Genomic DNA, 20,882 nt, shown 5'->3' with positions numbered 1-20,882 from the left:
CAATGTCCAGAAGACTTTTTTCTAGGTTTTCTTCTAGGATTTTTATGGCTTCAGGTCTTACATTTAAGTCTTTAATCCATCTTGAGTTAACTTTTGTACATAGTGAGAGATAGGGGTCCAGTTTTATTCTTCTGCATATGGCTTTCCAATTTTACCAGCACCATTTCTTGAATAGGGTGTCCTTTCCCCAATGTATTTTTTAATTGCCTTTGTCAAAGATCACTTGGTTGTAATAATGTAACTTTATTTCTGGGTTATTTATTCTTCCATTGATGTATGTATCTATTTTTGAACCAATGTCACGCTGTTTTGATTATTATAGTCTTGTATAATTTGAAGTCAGGTAATGTGATACCTCTAGCTTTATCATTTTTGCTTAGGATTACTTTGGCTATTCAGGCTCTTTTTTGCTTCCATATAAATTTTAGGATTATTTGTTCTAATCCTGTGAAGAATGACATTGGTAATTTGATAGGAATTGTATTAAATCTAGACATTGCCTTGGGCAGTATGATCATTTAAATTATTTTTGTCCTTCCAATTCATGAGACTGGGATGCTTTTCCATTTGTTTGTGCCATCTATGATTTCTTTCATCAGTATTTTTTAGTTGTCCTTGTTGAGATATTTCACTCCCTAGCTTAAATGTATTCCTCGGTGTTTTTTTTTCTGTAGCTATTATAAATGGGATTGAGTTATTGATTTGGTTTCCAACTTGATCATTATTGGTATATTGAAATGCTGCTAATTTTTGTACATTGATTTTGTATCCTGAAACTTTACTGAGTTCATTTATCTGTTCTAATAGTTTTTTTGATGGAGACTTTAGGTGTTTATAAACTGAAAGTTTGGGGTGAACTGGAGTGGACACCAGGTGGTCAATAAAGTGACCTTTTTTGCCTGTCCAGTTAGAGGTAATAAAGGTTTATATCTTACCCTTGTGTACCAACTACATGGTTGGGGGTGTGTCTGAATAAATATGAGAGAATGATATTCAAACATTCAAATTTGTTTTTTGCTGCTCAGTTCATTTTCAATTTTCACCACTGGAAGTCTAAATGGATGTTTTAGTAAGGATTCCCCTTTCGTTTATTTTTTAAAATACCAACACCTATAACAGGAATCAAACACCAAGTTCTTTTTTTGTTTGTTTTTTTAGTTTACTTTAAGTTCCAGGGTATTGGCTGGGTGCAGTGGCTCATGCCAGTAATTCCAGCACTTTGGGAGGCTGAGGCAGGTGGATCACCTGAGGTTGAAAGTTCAAGACCACCCTGAGCAACATGGAGAAACCCTGTCTCTACTAAAAATACAAAATTAGCCAGGAGTGGTGGCACATGCCTGTAATCCCAGCTACTCGGGAGGCTGAGGCAGGAGAATACCTTGAACCCAGGAGGTGGAGATTGTGGTGCTGAGATTGCACCATTGTACTCCAGCCTGGGCAACAAGAGTGAAACCCCATCTCAAAAAAAAAAAAAAAAAAAGTTCCAGGATATATGTGCAGAACATGTAGGTTTGTTACATAGGTATACATGTGCCATGGTGGTTTGCTGCACCTATTAACTTGGCACCTAGGTTTGGGTTTGTTACATAGGTATATGTATGCCATGGTGGTTTGCTGCACCTATCAACCTGGAACATAGGTTTTAAGCCCCAAATGCATTAGCTATTTGTCCTTATGCTCTCCCTCCCCTCCCCACACCCCGCTGCCGCCCAACATGCCCTGTGTGTGTTGTTCCCCTCCCTGTGTCCATGTAAACACCAAGTTCTAAGTAGACTTTTTTCATTTTAAATAATGAAAATAATTTAAAATTATTGTTTATAAATTTATATTTTGTAAAATATACATAACATAAATTTTACCATTTTAACCATTTTTAAGTTTATAGTTCTTTGGCATTTATCACAATCACATTGTGTGTAACCATCATTACTATCCATCTCCAGAGCTTTTTTATCTTCCCAAACTGAAACTCTACATAGTAAACACTAATTGTCTCTATGTCTCTCCCTTGATTCCCTGGAAACCACCATTCTACTTTCTGTTTTCGTTAATTTGACTACTCTAGGTGTCTCATAAACAGAATCGTAGAATATTTGTTCTTTTGTGGCTGGCTTATCTCAGCATGTTTTCAAGGTTCATACACATTGCATCACGTGTCAGAATTTATTTCTTAGGCTGAATAATATTCCATTGCATGTATATACTACATTTTGTTTATCCATTCTCCCATCAATGGACACTTGGGTTGCTTCCACCTTTTGGATATTTTGAATAATGTTGCCATGAACATGGGTGTACAGATATTGTTTGAGTTCTACTTTTACTTCTTCTGGGTGTGTACCCAGAAGTGTAATGCTAGAATATAATGTATTTCTCTGTTTAATTTTTTGAGGAATAACCATATCATTTTCCACAGCGGCTGTACCATTTTACCTTCCCACCAGCAATGCACAAGGGTTCTAGTTTCTCCCATTTTCTTATATTTTCTGGTGCTTCACATCCTAATGGATATGAAGTTGTAAGTCATCTTGATGTGAAATTGTTTTATCAATTCAGAAGACAAAAGGTGACTGGGAAAACTCAAAACAGAGAAGCCTGCCTTGTTAAAAGAGGAGTGGAAACAAGGGCATAGGAAACTTGGTCTTTGATTTCATTGGAAGAGAGATAAATATAACATACTCTACTTAGAAGAACTCTTTACAACTTAGTTAGTCTTATCAAAATTTTAATTTGCTAAAATAAAGTCATTGTAGATATGCATTCTTTAGACTAGAAGAACACTATCCTTTTTAAGCCTGAAGTGCTTTTTAAAATGTATTTTGTATCCTCATATGTTTTTAGTTCTAATTAAAAAAATCAACAGTGCTATATGTCTTTATGCTTTAAACGTTTCACTTCTGCAACCACATGTTTATTGTATTAGAATTATATTAGAATTTCCAGTTACTTTAATCAGTGGCACATGGGCCCCTAAACTTTTTAATGTAAAATTTTAAAAACTGCATCCTGAAGAAACAGTTTCTAGTATTACTTTTTATGGTCTCTGAAGTATTAAGATATTTTTAACCATAATTATCCTGAAAGATAATATTTATCTAAGGTGAGTGAGACCTGGAATATAATTCCTTGTGTAACATAAAATGTAATATTACATTGCAATCTGATAGGAAAGATCACCATCTCCAACTTTCTTGTGGCAATTTCTCATCATAACTCTTCTTTAAAAGGTTTGCTAACTTTATAATGTATGAAGCAATCATGGAACATATAATGTAGGGGATTGTAGTCATAGCTGAAAAAAAACAACATCTAACCTTGGTATTTATCAAAATTCTGAGATGTGACAATCAATGCACTTATCTATAGTGTTCTTAAAATAGGAGGATAGAAACAAATATTGGCAGAAATTTGTATAAGTAATTTCTAGTTAGTATTTGGAAATACAGAAGAGAGTGAAATAACTGTAATCAATTAGCTGTCAGTATGGCAGGACTCTCCTCAGCAAGTGGCTAACATACTATGTTGCAGTGGTCCTAAGAGTCAGGAAGGTGTCACTGGGAGGAGCTCTGCCACTTGTGGATGCCCTAGAACAAGCTTGTCCAGCTCGCAGCCTGTGGGCCACATGTGGCCTAGGATGGCTTTAAATGAGGTCCAATACAAATTCATAAACTTTCTTAAAACACTATTAGATTTTTTGGCGATTTTTCTTTTTAGCTTACCAGCTATCGTTAGTGTTAGTGTATTTTATGTGCAGCCCCAGGCAATTCTTCTTCTTCCAATGTTGCCCAGGGAAGCCAAAAGACTGGACACCCATGCCCTAGAATGAGGAAGAGATGACAAGCAAGGGAATGTCTGTGCTGCATGAATACATGCACTTTGCAATGGTGATAGGGCCCAGGGGTAGCAGGAAAATTGTTCCAGCCCCAGAAAGGACAGTTGTGGTTGTCCAAGGTGGAAAGACAGGATTCATCTCAGAGACTGAAAGAAATTTAGTGTGGCAAAAGCACAGCATGCTAGAGGGAAAGTGGCAAGAAATGAAGCTGAAGAGATAAGCAAGGACCTATAATCATCAAGTGCCATGTAGACCTCTTTAATGAGCTTATGCCCTAGAATAGGAGGAAGCCATTCAATCACTTTATAGCTTCTTAACTCTCAATGAAAAGAATTTGCCTAACTTTGATGCTTGAAGTACAGGATTATGAGCAAATAGAATTCAGTCTCATAATAGGCTGCATTAAAAATTGTTTTCAAAGAACACATTATGGACTTCTGGACATTAGACTTTGCAGCCCCACCCTCAACACTCCCACTAAGGGGAACACATCCTACATGAGAGAGGAGAATAAAAAAGAGTTGCTGGTCATATTTTTTAAAAAACATAGGTTTAGGTCATGAAAAAAATAAAAACAGGTCATTCATTTTGTAGAAACATATTGTTTCAAAGACTTGGAACCAACCCAAATGTCCAACAATGATAGACTGGATTAAGAAAATGTGGCACATATACACCATGGAATACTATGTAGCCATAAAAAATGATGAGTTCATGTCCTTTGTAGGGACATGGATGAAGCTGGAAACCATCATTCTCAGCAAACTATTGCAAGGACAAAAAACCAAACACCGCATGTTCTCACTCATAGGTGGGAATTGAACAATGAGAACACATGGACACGGGAAGGGAAACATCACACACCGGGGCCTGTTGTGGGGTGGGGGGAGCGGGGAGAGATAGCATTAGGAGATATACCTAATGTTAAATGACGAGTTAATGGGTGCAGCACACCAACATGGCACATGTATACATATGTAACTAACCTGCACATTGTGCACATGTACCCTAAAACTTAAAGTATAATTAAAAAAAAAAGTGAAAACAGGAATTTCAAGTATAACTTAAGTTCTTCACATCAGGTTAATTTTGACCATAGAATGGATTGACAAGATTTTAATATACGAAATTTTTCATTTTTCTCTGGAGAAATTTCTTGAATCATTTTGGTAAAAATGAATATGGGAAGAATCGAAGGAGATTTTCTTCTTCTGACTTGGAAATTTCAACATCTTTTTAAAATTCCTTACCAAATTGTACTGTCAGAAAACTGTGGGCATGCACTTGAAAAATTTTATCACATAATGAAAAATAGTAAATTAACTTTTATTATATAAAACATATTTGCTTATTTTTTTCTCCCTCATCATATTTTCTTCTCTTTGCGCTTTTTCTTCTCTCCTCCAAAACATTTGAGGAGGTACTGTAATTATTTTCATACTCATGATTTTCTCCTCTAATGGGTTACATTTGATAAAAGATGGTTATCTCATTTGATTTTCTGACATTTCTATGAATTAGCACAAATCATCAGAACTACTAAATTTAAAAATTCTTTTTATTCATATGATTTCCTAATTTTGGGGGGTCATTTTGTTTAGAAATAAAATTACTTTTGGGAAATTCTATAGTGGGGTTGGAATTAACTCAGGTCCTGAGTTAACAGGTAAGTGACTATGATTTTTTTTGACATTTTGAATAGCATTCCAGTAGTTAATTCTTATCTATGTTTTGTGTTTGTTTTCTTCCTACTGTAAGGAGTATTGATGCCCAAGGTTGTACATTATCTTTAAACTTCCCAATTTTAATTTTGAAATGAATATTTCTTTTCCTATGAAATATTAATGTATGAATCTCTTCGACAAAATGACATATTTACTTTGAAAAAACCGTATATTAATTTATGTAGTTTACAGTTACAGTTACATAGCTTACAAAGTTACATAGTTACAGTTACATAGTTACCAAAAAAACCCACTTTTTTTGTTTTTTAAAACAATTTTATTGTACAATTTAGAGCACAGGAATTGTTCCTGCTTTGCTACTTTTAGTACAAGTCATTTCATTTCTTTGTGATCCATCTTGCTCCTTTGAAAATGAACATACATATGTATTTATATATTAATAACTCACCTTGTTTCACAAAGGTTGTAAATCTGTGTCTAAAAGTGTGACAAAAATGACCTCAGAAATATGTAAATGAGAAAATGGGTGGAAAAATAAAATGAAGCTCAGGTTATTTTTGGACATACATAAAGTGATTTCACTTGGTAGAGATGGCCGTGAATGTGCTTTGGAGCTTTACAATCATAATTGCCAAAAGAGTAGTATGGTTTGGCTCTGGGTCCTCACCCAAATCTCATCTCAAATTATAATCCCCATATGTTGGGGGAGGGCCTGGTGGGAGGTAATTGAGTCATGGGAATGGACATCCCCCTTGATAGTGAATTTCCACAAGATCTGATTGCTTGAAGGTGTGTGGTACTTCCTCCTTTGCTCTCTCTCTCTCTCCTTCCCCCATGTAAGATGTGCCGTACTTCCCTTCACCTTCCACCATGATTGTACATTTCTTGAGGTCTCACCAGCCATGTAGAACTGTGAGTCAATTAAACCTCTTTTCTTTATAAATAATAATAAAATTATTGTTAATTATTGTAAATATGTAATAGTTGTATATTTTCATGGGGTACATATGATATTTTGATACAACATATAATTATCAAATCTCAAGTATTTATTATTTCTTTATGTTAGGAACATTCCAGTTCCACTTTTTAAGTTATTTTGAAATATACAATAAATCATAGTTAACCATAGTTGCCCTATTGTTCTACTGAACACTAGATCTTATTCCGTCTGTCTAACTATATTTTTGTACCCATTAACCATCTCTTCTTTATCTCACCACCCCGATTACTCTTCCCAGACTTGGGTAACCATCATTTTACTCCCTCTCTCCATGAGATAAAATTATTTTTTAGCTCCCATATGTGAGTGAGAACGTACAATATTTATTCTTTTGTGTCTGGCTTATTTCATTTTACATAATGTCCTCCAGTTCCATTCATGTTGTTGCAAGTGACAGGATTTCATCCTTTTTTATGTCTGAATAATATTCTATTGTGTATATGTACCATACTTTCTTTATTCATTCATTTGTTGATGGACTTTTAGGTTGATACTATATCTTGGATTTGTGAATAGTGGTGCAACAAACATGTAAGTGCAGCTATGTCTTTGACATACTGATTTCCTTTCCTTTGGATATATACCCAGCAGTGGGGTTGCTGAATCATGTAGTAGTTCTATTTTTAGTTTTTTGAGGAACCTCCATACTGTTCTTCATAGTGGCTATAGTAATTTACATTTTTCATTTCTCTGCATTCTCACCAGCATCCGTTATTCCATTTTTTTTAGTAAAAGCCATTTTTACTGGGTTGAGATGATATCTTACTGTGGTTTTGTTTTGTATTTCTCTGATAATAGTGATGTTGACAATTTTTTATATACTTGACCATTTGTATGTCTTCTTCTGAGAAATGTCTATTCAGATATTTTGCCTATTTTAAAATCAGATTATTTATCTTTTCCTATTGAGTTGTTTGAGCTTTTTATATATTTTGGTTATTAATCACTTGTTAGGTGGTAATTTGCAAATATTTTCCCCCATTCGTTGGCTGTCTCTACTTTGTTGATTTCTTTGCTGTGAAGCAGCTTTTTAACTTAGTATGATCCCATTTGTTAATTTCTGCTTTGGCTTCCTGTGCTTTTTAGGTCTTATTCAAGAAATCTTTGCCAAGACCTACATCCTAGAGTGTTTACCCAATGTTTTCTTCTAGTATTTTCATAGTTTTGAGTCTTATATTTAAGCCTTTAATTCATTTTCGTTTGAGTTTTGTGTAAGGTGAGATATAGGGGTCTAGTTTCATTCTTCTGCCTATGGATGTTCAGTTTTCCCAGCACCATTTATTGAAGACTGTTATTTTCCCAGGCCGTGTTCTTGGCACCTTTGTTGAAAATGAGTTTACTGTAAATACATGAATTTACTTCTTGTTTCTCTGTTCTGTTCCACTGGTCTATTTGTTTTTATGCCACTATCAGGCTGTTTATGTTACCATAGCTTTGTAGTATAATTTGAAGTCAGGTAATGCAATGCCTCCAGCTTTGTACTTTTTACTCAGGATTGCTTTGGCTATTCAGGGTCTTTTGCAGTTCCATATAAATTTTAGGATTATTTTTTATTTCTGTGAAGAATGCCATTGGTATTTTGATATGTTTTACACTGAATTTGTAGATTGCTTTGGGTAGTATAGACATTTTAACAAAATTGATTCTTCCAATTCATGAACATTGGAATACCCTTCCATTTTTTTGTCCTCTTCAATTTCTTTCATCAATGTTTTATAGTTTTCCTTGTAGAGATATTTTACTTCTTTGGTTAAGTGTATTCCTAGGTGTTTTTATTTGTGGCTATTATAAATAGAATTACTTTGTTGGTTTCTTTTTCAGATTGTTTGCAGTTGGCATATAAACATGCTACTGATTTTCGTAAGTTGATTTTATATTCTTCAATTTTGCTGAATTTGTTTATCAGTTCTAATATTTTTTTGGTGGAGTGCTTATGTTTTTATAAATATATGATCATGTAATCTGCAAACTAGGATAATTTGACTTTTTCCTTTTCAATTTTGATGCCCTTTATTTTTCTTGTTAAATACTCTGTCTAAGACTTATAGTGCTATGTTGAATAAAAGTGGTGAAAGTGGACATCCTTGTCTTATCCCAGATATTAGAGGAAAGGCTTTCAGTTTTTCTCCATTTAGAATGGTATTGGTTGTGAGTTTGTCTTCTATGGCTTTTGTCATGTTGAGGTATGTTCCCCCTATACCGAGTTTGTTGAGAGTTTTTATCATAAAGCGATGCTGAATTTTGTCAAATGCTTTCTCAGCATCTATTGAAACAATCATATGATTTTTGTCCTTCATTCTGTTGGTATGATGTATCACATTCATTAATCTGTGTGTTTTGCCATCTTTGCATCCCTGGGGTTAATCCCATTTAATCATGATGAATGATTCTTTTAATGTATTATTGAATTTTGTTTGCTAGTATTTTTGGAGGATTTTTGTATCTATGGTCAAGATATTGGCCTGTAGTTTTCTTTGATTTTGTTCTGGCTTTGTCTTGTTTTTGTATCAGCATAATACTGGCCTTGTAGAATGAGTTTGGAAGTATTCTCTCCTCAATTTTTTAAAAAAATAGTTTGAGTATGATTAGTATTAGCTGTTCTTTAAATGTTTGGTAGAATTCAACAATGAAGCCATCAGGTCCTGGACTTTTCTCTGATGGGAGATTTTTAAATTACAGCTTCTATCTCAATACTAGTTGTTGGTCTATTCAGGTTTTTTATTTCTTCATGGTTCAATCTTCGTAGGTTGTATGTGTCTAGGAGTTTATCCATTTTATAGGCTTTCCAATTAATTAGCATATAGTTGCTAATTATAATCTCTAATGATCCTTTGAATTTCTGTGGTGTCAGTGGAATATCTCCTTTTTCATCTCTCATTTTATTTATTTGGGTATTCTGTCTTTTTTTTTTCAGTCTGGCTCAACTTTTGTTCATTTTGTTGTCCTTTTAAGATACCATCTTTTTGGTTTTTGATCCTTCATGGTGTTGTTTTCATTTCATTTATGTCTGCTCTGATCTTTATATTTTTCTCTTCTATTAATTTTGGTTTTGATTTGTTCTTGCTTTTCTTGTTCTTTAAGATGCATCATTAGGTTATTTGACTGTTTTCTGCTTTTTTGATATAGGCATTTATTGCTATAAATTTCATTCAATGCTGCTTTGGCTGTATCCCATAGGTTTTGGTATGTTGTGTTTTCATTTTCATTTGTTTCAAGAAAGTTTTCAATTTGTTTCTTAATTTTTAAATTGACCCACTAGTCATTTGGGAATATATTAAGTTCCATATGTTTCTACCATTTTCAAAGTTCTTCTTGTTATTGATTTCTATTTTATTCCATTGTAGTTAGAAAAGGTACTTCATATGATTTCAATGTTTTTAAATTTTTTGAGACTTGTTTTGTGGCATAACATATAGTTTATCCTTGAGAATATTCCATGTGTTGAGGAGAAGAATGTGTATTTTGCTGCTGTTGAATAAAATATTCCATAAATATCTATTCAGTTCATTTGGTCTATAGTGAAGATTAAGTCTGATGTTTCTTAATTGATTTTCTGTCTAGATTATCTGTCTAATGCTGAAAATGGAGTGTTGATGTACCCAGCTATGATTATATTGGAGTCTATATTTGTCTTTAGTTCTGGTAAAATTTGCTTTGTATTTCTGGGTGCTCCAGTGTTGGATGAATATAATTTGGAAATTGTTATATTCTCTTGCTGTATTGTCTCCTCTACCATTATATAATAACCTTCTTTGTTCCTTTTTGTCTTGAAATCTCTTTTATCTGATAAGTATAGCCATTCCTACTCTTTTTTTGGTTTCCACTGGCATGGAGTATTTTTTTTCCATTCCTTTATTTTAAGTCTATGTGTGTCTATAGGTGAAGTGACTTTCTTGTAGGCACCATATTGTTGGCTCTTGTTTTTTAAATCCATTCAGCCGCTCTATGTATTTTGATTGGAAAATTTAGTTCATTTACATTCAATGTTATTATTCATTGGTAAGGACTTACTACTGCCATTTTGTTTTTTGTCTCCTTTTTCCCTCCCTCCCTTCCTTCCTTCCATCCATCTTCCTTTGTGTAAAAGTGATTTTCTTTGGTAGTATGTTTTAGTTTCTTTTCTTAAAATGTTACGTATCTAAAATAGGTTTTTGTTTTGTGGCTATCACAAGGTTTACAAATAACATCTTACAATCAATTATTTTAAACTGATGGCAACTTAACTCTTATTACAAAGAAAACAAAGAGAAAACTAAAATACTCTATATTTTAACCTCATGCTTCCTATTTTTTGACTTTTTGTTATCTCTATTTATCTTTTATATTATTTATCTCTTAAGTTGCAGTTATTATTTTTGTTATATTTGTCTTTTAGTTTTTCTACTAAAAATATGAATGGTTTACACATCGCAGTTACATTGTTAGAGTATTCTGTGTTTGTGTACTTTTAGCAGTGAGTTGTATACCTTCAAGATGATTTCTTGTTGCTCACTAACCTCTTTTTTTCCTCAGGTTGAACAAACTCCCTTTAGTATTTCTTGGAAAACAGGTCTGGTGTCAGTGAAATCTCTCACCTTTTGTTTGTTTGGGAAAGTCTTTATTTGTGTTTGAAGGATAATTTTACAGGGTATAACATTCTAGTTGTGCTTTTCCTTCAGCACTTTGAAAATGTTATCCTACTCCCTCCTAGCCTCAGAAACCTATTGTCAGACTTGTCAGAGCTCCTTTATATGTGATTTGCTTTTTTTTTCTTTTACTGATTTAGGGTCATTTCTTTATCCTTGACCTGTAAGACTTTGATTATTATATGCCTTGTGGTAGTCTTATTTGGGTTGAATCCACTTGGTATTCTTTGAGCTTCTTGTACATGGATATTAATATTTTTCTCTGGATTTGGAAAGTTCTCTGTTGTTATTATTTCTTTGAGTAAACTTTCTACTCTGATCTCTCTGTGTCTATATCTTCTTTAAGGCCAGTAACTCTAAGATTTGCCCCTTTGAGACTATTTGCTAGATGTTGTATGTGTGCTTCATTGTATTTTTTTCTTTTTTCTCTTTTGTGTACTTTGAAATAGCTTGTCTTTGAGTTCACTAATTATTTGTCCTGCTTGAGCAATTCTGCATTGAGGGACTCTAGTGCATTCTTCAGTTTGTCAATTGAATTTTTCAGCTCTAGAATTTCTGCTTGATTTAAAAAATTATTTTAATCTCTTTGTTAAATTTATTTGATAGAATTCTAAATTCTTTCTATGTGTTATCTTGAAGTTCATTGAGCTTCCTCAAGACAGCTAGTTTGAATTCCCTGTCTAAAAGGTCACATATCTTCATCACTCCAGGATTGATCACTGGTGCCTTATTTTGTCAGTTTGGTGAGGTCATGTTTTCCTGGATGTTCCTGATGCTTGTGGATGTTCATTGATGTCTGTGCATTGACGAATTAGGTATTTATTTCAACCTTTGTGGTTTGGGCTTGTTTGTATTCATACTTCTTGAGAGGGCCTTCTAGTAGTTTAAAGGGGACTGAGTGTTGTGACCTAAGGCTGTGGTCACTGCGGCTGTTTCAGCACTATGGTACACCAGTGTTCCTGGTAAACCCAGGAATATTGCAACTCTTGGGTTACCAGGCAAAGTCTCTCACTGTATTTCCTCTGTTTCCTCCAAACAGAAGGAGTCTCTCTCTGTACTGGGCTGCCTGGAGCTGGGGGAGGGGTGATGCTGGTATTCCCATGGCCATCACAAATGGCATTATGCAGGTTCCCAGCTGAAGCCTTGCAAACCAGCACAGAACTGGGTTTCACCCAAGGCCCACAGCAAATACTGCCTTGCTTCCTCTTTTGCTTATTCAAGGCTCAATGCCATTTTAGTCAGAAGGTGGTGAATCTTGCCAAGACTGGGTCTGTCCTATCAGAGCTGTGGATTCCCTTCTGACTGAGGGTGGGTTTAGAAACACCATCCAGGAGCAAAGGCCTGGAATCAGGGGTTTCAAGGAATTTTTCTGGTACTTTATTTTACTGTGGCTGAGCTGGTATTCAAGTTGCAAGACAAAATGCTCTGTACTCTTCCCTTGCCTTCCCCCAAGCAGAAATCTCTCTCTGAGCTTCACTGCCTGGAGTTGGGGGAGGGGTTATATAGGCATTGCATTCCCTTGGCTACTACAGCTGGTGTCACATTGAGTCATGTACACCCCAAGTTCACTGCCTCCAAGACCAGTGTAGCACCAGAATAAAAGCCCATATTTTAATAGTAATGTTTTCTTGCAGCAATATTATCTGGGCCTAAAGTGTATTTTTACAACCATCATTTATTTTATTTTACTTAATGTTTCTTTTTAGATAATAACCCTACTATTGTCCTAGCTTAGAAGATACTTATTGGGAGAATGTACTACATGCAAAATTTATTTAGCAGTAAATAGATCAAGATGTATATTCAACTATTCTCATAGAGTTTTGAAAGAAAGCACTCTTGGCAAATGCAAGATGTGAATTGTAATGTTACTTAGATATACCAACATGCCACTTCCTAAACCACATCACAGTCCCACCTACATAAAAGATTTTCAAATGTGGAGGTATAGGTAAATAAGTAGTATAATTTTAAATGTGTATTTTTGAATGAATTTAATATTCTAGAGAAAACTCTTAATACCTATTTTCAGTTTCCTTTATTATAAAAGGCCATTGACTTTTTGCTTTTGGAGGCCACTTCACATTCTTTCTGTACTGTAGAAGCCAAAATACTCAACCCAATTCTCAATCATAATTGACCTTTTGCTCTGAGATATCCTTATGTGGGAAAGATATTTGGGGAGCACTAGGCCCATACACATTAGTAATACTGTTAACAATAGTTTTAGTTGTACAGTTGTGTCAACATAGGCATTGTTTGGTGAGATAAACAGATATGTGATTGTGAAATCACACAAGTGAATACCTGGATGGGAGAATGAAAAGTTGAATATAGAGAGCATTTGAGCAGATAGCAGATTAAGAAAATGAACAGACTGTGCCTGCCCTGGGGAATCCCTCCTCCCACCCCCCCATCACCTCCTGGGAAGCTAGGTATGCTTGTTCTCTAGTAAAGGGAACATTAACTAAATTTCTTAAAAAGTAATGAAAGAGAACAAACTGTAAAAAGGCAGCCAAATAAGGCAAACATCTGTTACTGAACATGTCTCACTTGACTTCCTTTTAATGTTCTTAGGAATAAATTTATGAACTAGGGAAGGTTTAGCACTAATTAGCTTGTTTTCATCAAACAAAATACACCAGACATGGATGTTGAATACAAATGAAAATTTCAGTAGTAATAATAAGAAGACTTAGAAAGTTCTAGTAGCCAGGGTTATGGCCACAGGCTTTGGATATTGTGGCTGTTAATATTGTGTTGGTTTAAATTTGTAGTATTTTTTTTAAATGATCAGGTAAAATGTTTTAAAAGTCATGTATTCATTAAACAATAGATGGATCTTTAGTTATACACCTTTAGGCTGATGAGCTGTTAGAATGATCTGGAATAACAAATATAGAGCTACATAAAGGCAAAGTTTTATAACACATGCAGCAGCAGTGGTAATAGTTACAGCTTATATTAGTTGTGTAGATATATAATCCTTTATTTGAAACTCTTGGGCCTACACATATGTAAGAATTCTGAAAATTTAAAATTTTAGAAAGGTAAGAAGATAAGTGGATTCACAATCAAACCAGTAATTACACTTGCTAATATTTGTAGCATATGCATATTCTCATCAAGTGGTAGATAGAGCCCACTATATAGGCCTTGTGTTGGTCAGCTTAGGTCAGGTTTTGCCACCCAAAATCAGGTGTTAAGTTTTACCTTTATATATATTATGAAAACTTTTTTGGTTTTCAGAGCTTTTTATACATTTCAGAGTCTTAGAGTTGTAGACTTGCAGCAGTAGTACTAATAATAACAGTAGTGGTGGCAGTAGTTGGTGAAGGAGACTAGGAAAGATAAGGAGATGAGGACGCACATGTCACAGGTGTGCATATACACATAGTTCAAAAGCAGTGAAAAACACAGCTATAATATTAAGAAGAGGAAAAAGGGTAAAAATGCTGAATTTAGGATGTTGTTTACATTTTGCTGTAATTTTTTTTTCTATATTGACAACAAAGACTCATACAGTCCTTAATTTATTTGTTCTGAAGTTGACTTTTTTTTTTTTTAACTATTCCTCTTCTCTGAAATCAGTGGCCATTCTCATTTTGTCAGGGAGTTTTCTTGTTGATTTCTCTTTTTCTATTTTCTAACACCCTCTAACACTCATTAGAAGACCACTTTTTCGACCACAGGCAAGGCATGTTGCATTGGCTAGATGGAAGGATTGAGTCTATCATAGGGACACAAACCCAAAACTGTGACTCTTAGGGGATCCTAGTAATGAAGAATAGGTCACAAATGGTGAGACCTGGTTGGTAGTAATTAAGAGGCTACACCAAGTTGTTGTGTTAGGAAATTATCAAACAATTGATGCCATATCAATGATGAAAGTTTATTTTAAGACACTTGAGTCCTCAGTGATTGATTCCTAATCTGATTCCAGTTTTACTCTTGAACCAAACATGTAAGATAACTTTTAACCTTTGCCTTTTAACATTTGTCTTTTATCATGTGTTGATTTTTTAAAATTATGCTTTCAATACATATATTTTGAAGAAAACTCAGATGAGCAAAATAAGGAGAAAATCAACCATAATTATTATAACAATACTTAATAGCCACTATTTTTTCAAATTAACCTTTCTATATAGATTAATATATTTCTTACCATGAAATAAATGACAGCAATATCCTATTTATGGAAATAACTTATTTTTTGGTTATTTGGCAATTGAACAGAGCTTTGGCAAAATGTAGTACACTATATTTGTAGTTAAGTTATTGTAGATTTAATTTTTTACAATAAATTCCTTGCAGTGGAATTTTTGGTACCTCTCCTACTCCTACCTTTTTCCTTTGTCTTTTGTTATATATGGTTAAATTGCCCTCTAAATAGTGTTGGTTTTGAATTTTTTGGATTTTTATTGCTTCTTCTATTCCAAAACAAGAGTGCATAAAAAAGGACAAACTGATAATCAACGAAAAATAGATAATCATATATGAAAAGGGCTTAGCATAGTATTAGTGGGTTATAGTAAGGACTTACTATATTATAGCTATTATTAACTTTATTAAATTATTTAAAAATTTATTACATTATTTCAGGAAGAATTTGTGATACCTTATAAAAATCTATACAACATGAAATATTACATAAATAAAGACATTAGGGGTTATGGAAAAGAAAATAGAAAATAAGAAATTAAAATTTAGGTAAGTATACAGATTCAGAATTTGGTATATTAGATGTTTGTAATAAGAAGGCCATAAATTTGGCCGTGGACATTTTAGCAATTAATAAAAGAGGATAAATTTTTGGTCACTTGATTCAGAGTGTTTCCATAAAATAAACACAAACAAACCAGAAATATGTGTCATGTAGATGATAATAAAGGAGGTACTATGAAATAAATGTAATGAATACAGTTATCTCACTATATGCATAGGGGATTGGTTCCAGTATCCAAATTAGTATTCGAGGTTCTGAATTGATATTCAGCAGATACCAAATTCCAGTAATGTTCAAATTCGTTATGTAAAGTGGCATACTATTTTTTGTATAACCTGTACAAGCCCTCCCCTATACTTTACATCATCTCTAGCTTACTTATAATATGTAATATGATGTAAATAGCATGTAAATAATTTTTATACTGTATTGTTTTTTCCTTGTATATTTTTATTGATGTATTCTAATTTCTCGTTGTTTAGTAAAAAGCATATTTTTTCTCTCTTTTTTTTTTTTTTTTTGTCGCCCAGGCTGGAGCGCAGTGGCACAATCTTGGCTCACTGTAAGCTCCGCCTCCTGGGTTCACGCCGTTCTCCCACCTCAGCCTCCCAAGTAGCTCAGACTACAGGCGACAGCCACCACGCCTGGCTAATTTTGTTTTTGTATTTTTAGTAGAGACGGGGTTTCACCGTGTTAGCCAGGATGGTCTCGATCTTGGGATCTGCCTGCCTTGGCCTCCCAAAGTGCTGGGATTACAGGCATGAACCACCGCGCCAGGCCACATAAAACATATTTCTAATCCAATGTTGGTTGAATCTGCAGATGCAGAACCAGATGAAGGGTTGACTGTAATGTACTAAAACATTTACTTTCATAAAATGTAGTAGTATACTAAATATTGACCCTCATTTTATTTATAAGCCTGAAGTACAATTTGGTGAAAGCACTTTTTCAGGGATGGGAGGCCTTAGAGGTGTTGGTTGTTGTGGAGGTGGTGTGGAAACAATGTTATCCTAGAACAGTTGGTCGTCCTTATCCATAGGTTCTGCATCTATGGATTCAACCAAATGCAGATCAAAAATATACATATTTTTAAATTGCATCTGTACTGAACATGTACAGCCTTTTCTTCTTGCTGTTTCTCCCTAAACGGTAGCACAACTATTTTGTTTCATTGTGTCATTGTTTAAGTTTACCTACATGCTGGCTTAGTTTCAATCAGAGATAGATTTGAAGGTATCTTGAGGAATGGAGGAATGTATTTTTGGCCCTGTCTACTCTATGTGTTGTCCATGGGTCAGTAGCATTGTTATCACCTAGGAATTTGTTAGAAATGTAGAATCTTAGGTCCCAGCCCAATCTATTGAATCAGAAGATCTGTAGTGATTTATAAGCACTTTAAAGTTTGAGAAACACTGTTTTAAAAGATTCTCCATAAATTATTCACATTAAGTGAGCTTTTTATAAGTAGTGACAATGTGTACGAGGTAATTTTTTTCCTGATAAATACCTGAAGTGCAGAAATTCTATGAATTTAGTCATTGTGTGGGGTAGGAATGCCATTTCTCTGTGAAAGTTGAGGAATGAGATAATACCCAATCAAAGATATTAGAAATACATGTACCCTAAAACTTAAAGTATAAAAAAAAAAAAAGAAATACATTCTCAAATAATGAAATAGGACCACAGTTGATGTCAAAATTGTCCTGAAAAAATTTTCTAGGTATTTGGATAATAGAGCTTTCACCCAGATGGATTAATCTGGACAGTTTCAACAAACTGATATATTTATGTAAGCATATCCTGAGTCTCTAGGAATCAGATCCGTGGTGATTTATAAGCACATTGAAGTTTGAGAATCATTCTTTTAGATAATTCTCCATCAAAGTCCTCCAAACAAGGAGTGATAGTCAAGTTGTAATTGGGAGGCTAGGGCAGCCTTTGACCCCAGTGCCTTTGATAGGCAGCTGTAAATCCCATTAAGATTAATTCCCAGAGACTCCCTAGAAAATCACTAGATCTTTTCTAAATGAATAAACAATGTAGAAGACAAAATTGCTGATGGCTAAGTAATTAAAAATCTAATGTGAACTCCATCATTATCTTTTTTCACTGTATTCTATTTTCATAGATTAAAAACTTCCCGCCTGTATCCCCAATTTAACTTTCTGAATTTTAGTATATTGAATTTGAATCCTATCCATCTCTTACTTGTGGAATCAAGGGAAGGATACTAAATTTTTCAGTTTCCTCAGGAAAAGTGGGAATAAAACATCTGCTTTGCAGAGTCTTGATGAAGATTGAAGATAATACACATAAAGCACAAAGCAGACTCTAATTGTTAGATATAACAATTTTTTATTAGTTCTGTGATGCAGCTCCAGACCTGCCACGTAGAATATAAATCTCATAATAATAGCAGAACTCATCATTTAGAATGGATTTACATTCAAATTAGTCCTCAATAAATACACAAGTAAAAAGGATTTAATTCGATTTTAAAAAATACTGTCCAATTTATAACTGAATTGTTTAGTAAAAATTAACTACTCAGAGGGCTCCCTTAAAATCCAAAGGTGGGAATCATGTTCAAAAGCAAATAATCAACTTGCATAGTTTTAAGTATCAACTTCAACATCAATATGAACACAAGTATATTAAAATGCCCCCAAATTATAAAATGGAAATTCATTTCTTCAGTCTGGCCTTTTAGATATAAAGTTTTAATTCCAGCTAATAAAAAATTAGTAACAAGTATTACAGACTTGTACAATTTAAACTTCAGAATAAAGTAATTAACACCTGGCAGCAGCTGTTCATTGCTTGGCATTCTTCAATTTTAGAGTTTCCAAAGCATACACAAGCCACAGGAGAAATTTGGATCCACATAACCTTATAGGAAGTTGTCATATATCTGCCAAACGTATTACCACAGGGTGATATGCTCAATTTAAGCTCAAGGAATATTTCCACAATTTTATTAAAAATTTTCTATTGTTTTATATGTCAATCATTTAAGAGTATATATATGTATACCTGCATGTGTGTGAAGGAATAATACTCAAAAAAAAAAAAGACCCACAAAGCTTAAGGAGTAGAACATTGTTTGTCTTTTTCCTTCTCTTCATATCCTGAGGAAACATCTCCTTAATTTTATGTTAATGATTCTCTTACATTTCCATACAATTTTAGCACATGTACACATATTCCTAGTTAGTGTCTTGTTTACTTTTGCTTGTTTATAACTTTGTGTAAATGTAATTATAATTTCTTCACTCTCTTTTTTGCTCAACAATGTATTTTTGTGATCCATTCATCTTTATTGATGTGGTTGTATAATCCCATGGTTCATTCATTTCCACCAATGCACAACATCCCATTGAATAAATATACTATAATTTATTTATCCTTTCTATAGCTGAGAGATATTTTGCTTTTAAAAAAGTTATTTCTTATTGTGAAAAAACCTGCTACAAGCATTCTTTTATATGTCTCCTGAAGCATAGGTGTCAGTTTCTCTAGGGCAAGCACTCCTAACATCAATATGAACCTGCATTCTGTTGCATCTGGGATGTCATATTATATATATATATGCCATCCAGTCTTGGGGGCAGATGGGCAAGGTCAGTGCAGTGGGAGCTCTATAACTGATTATTGATTACCTGAATAATTGATTGCCACTAGCTATAAGCAGCTCCTCTATTTACTCCACCAACTCCTATAATCCCTAACCATGGAATGGCTGTGCTGTCAAGTGAGCATAGGTTCAACTTTTCCAGGCAATAGCAAACAGCTTTCCACTTCCAGAAGCAGTTTATGAGAGTCTCCATTGCTTCATATACTTGGAAACAATTAATACTGTCAAAGTTTTAACCTTTGCCAATTTGGCACTTATGAAATTATATTTCTTTGTGATTTTAATTTACATTTTCCTAATGACAAATAAAGTTGAGAATTTTTGTATGTTTCTGGGCAATTATTTATTTCTCCTTTGTGAACATCTCATGGTTGTATTTTAAAAAATGTATTTAAATGCATTTCTTTCATTTCACTTTTTGCCCTTTATTTGTTCTTTCCATTTTGTACTTGTTATTTGCCCAAGAAGAAGAAATAAAAATAATTCTCTTATTTTTTGAAGTATCCTCTTGTGCTATCTTTCATTTCTGCTAGCTTGGCATTTATATTTTTGTTTTTATTTTTTAATAAATGGTTAATCTGTAGATTTTAATGTATTTTACCTTAAACTCCCTACTTTCTTATTCCACACAACGATGGTAGATTGACTTAACTTCTAGAGTTTAGTTCTTTCTTTTTTAAAACCTCAAAAATTAGACACAATTATTTTGTTTCATTGTGTCGTTGTTTGTTAAAGTTTATCTATATGCTTCCCAATTATTTCACTTGCCATTACATCTAGCATCACAGACCTCTTGGATAATTTTCCTTCTTGAACTACATCCTTTAGAAGTGCCATTAGTAAGGGTCAGTTGGCAAAATACTTCAATTGATAATGTATTTTTTCTTCCTCTCAACCATACTTTCTTAGCATTTTGAAGTTATCATTCTTCTGTCTTCTGGCTACCATTGTTGCTGGGGGTAAAAAAAGATGTTTGTCAAGTTGTCTTTCTTTTGTAGGTAATATGTCTATGTACTCTATTTCTGAGAACTTTTTTTTTGTCATGAGGTGTGTAAGTGTAGTTTATTTTGTTGTTATGAGGTGTGTAAGTGTAGTTTATTTTGAACTATTCTCCATTTTTATTGGGCTTCTTATATCTGAAAATCAGTGTCTTTCAGTAATTCTGAGAACAAAAACCCCAAACACAAAACTCTGCCATTATATTTTCAAATACTGTCTGTCTTCTATGATTTCTGTATAAAACTCTAATTAAAATTTTTATGAATCTCTAGGTCTAGTGCAGTGGCTCACACCTGTAATCCTAGCACTTTGGGAGGCTGAGGCAGGCAGATCATTTGAGGTCACGAGTTAGAGACCAGCCTGGCTAACATG

General features: G+C 33.8%; 1 protein-coding gene across 25 annotated transcripts in view; it reads left to right on the top strand.

Annotated features, from left to right (window-relative positions):
• The window catches only part of IQCM (IQ motif containing M), a 465,249-nt gene that overhangs the window by 197,354 nt on the left and 247,013 nt on the right, over positions 1-20,882 (top strand). For 4 of the 25 annotated variants that reach the window (XM_055111884.1, XM_055111883.1, XM_055111885.2 and 1 more), the window contains one exon: positions 8,342-8,380. The exons of the other annotated variants lie outside the window; for them this stretch is intronic. In XM_055111884.1, the coding sequence (XP_054967859.1) occupies positions 8,342-8,380 (39 nt within the window). The remainder of the gene's footprint in view (positions 1-8,341; positions 8,381-20,882) is intronic. 25 annotated transcript variants of the gene reach the window in all.

Source organism: Pan paniscus, chromosome 3 (genome assembly GCF_029289425.2).
Source record: "Pan paniscus chromosome 3, NHGRI_mPanPan1-v2.0_pri, whole genome shotgun sequence".
Taxonomy (NCBI): domain Eukaryota; kingdom Metazoa; phylum Chordata; class Mammalia; order Primates; family Hominidae; genus Pan; species Pan paniscus.
This window is presented reverse-complemented; position numbering and strand designations above follow the sequence as displayed.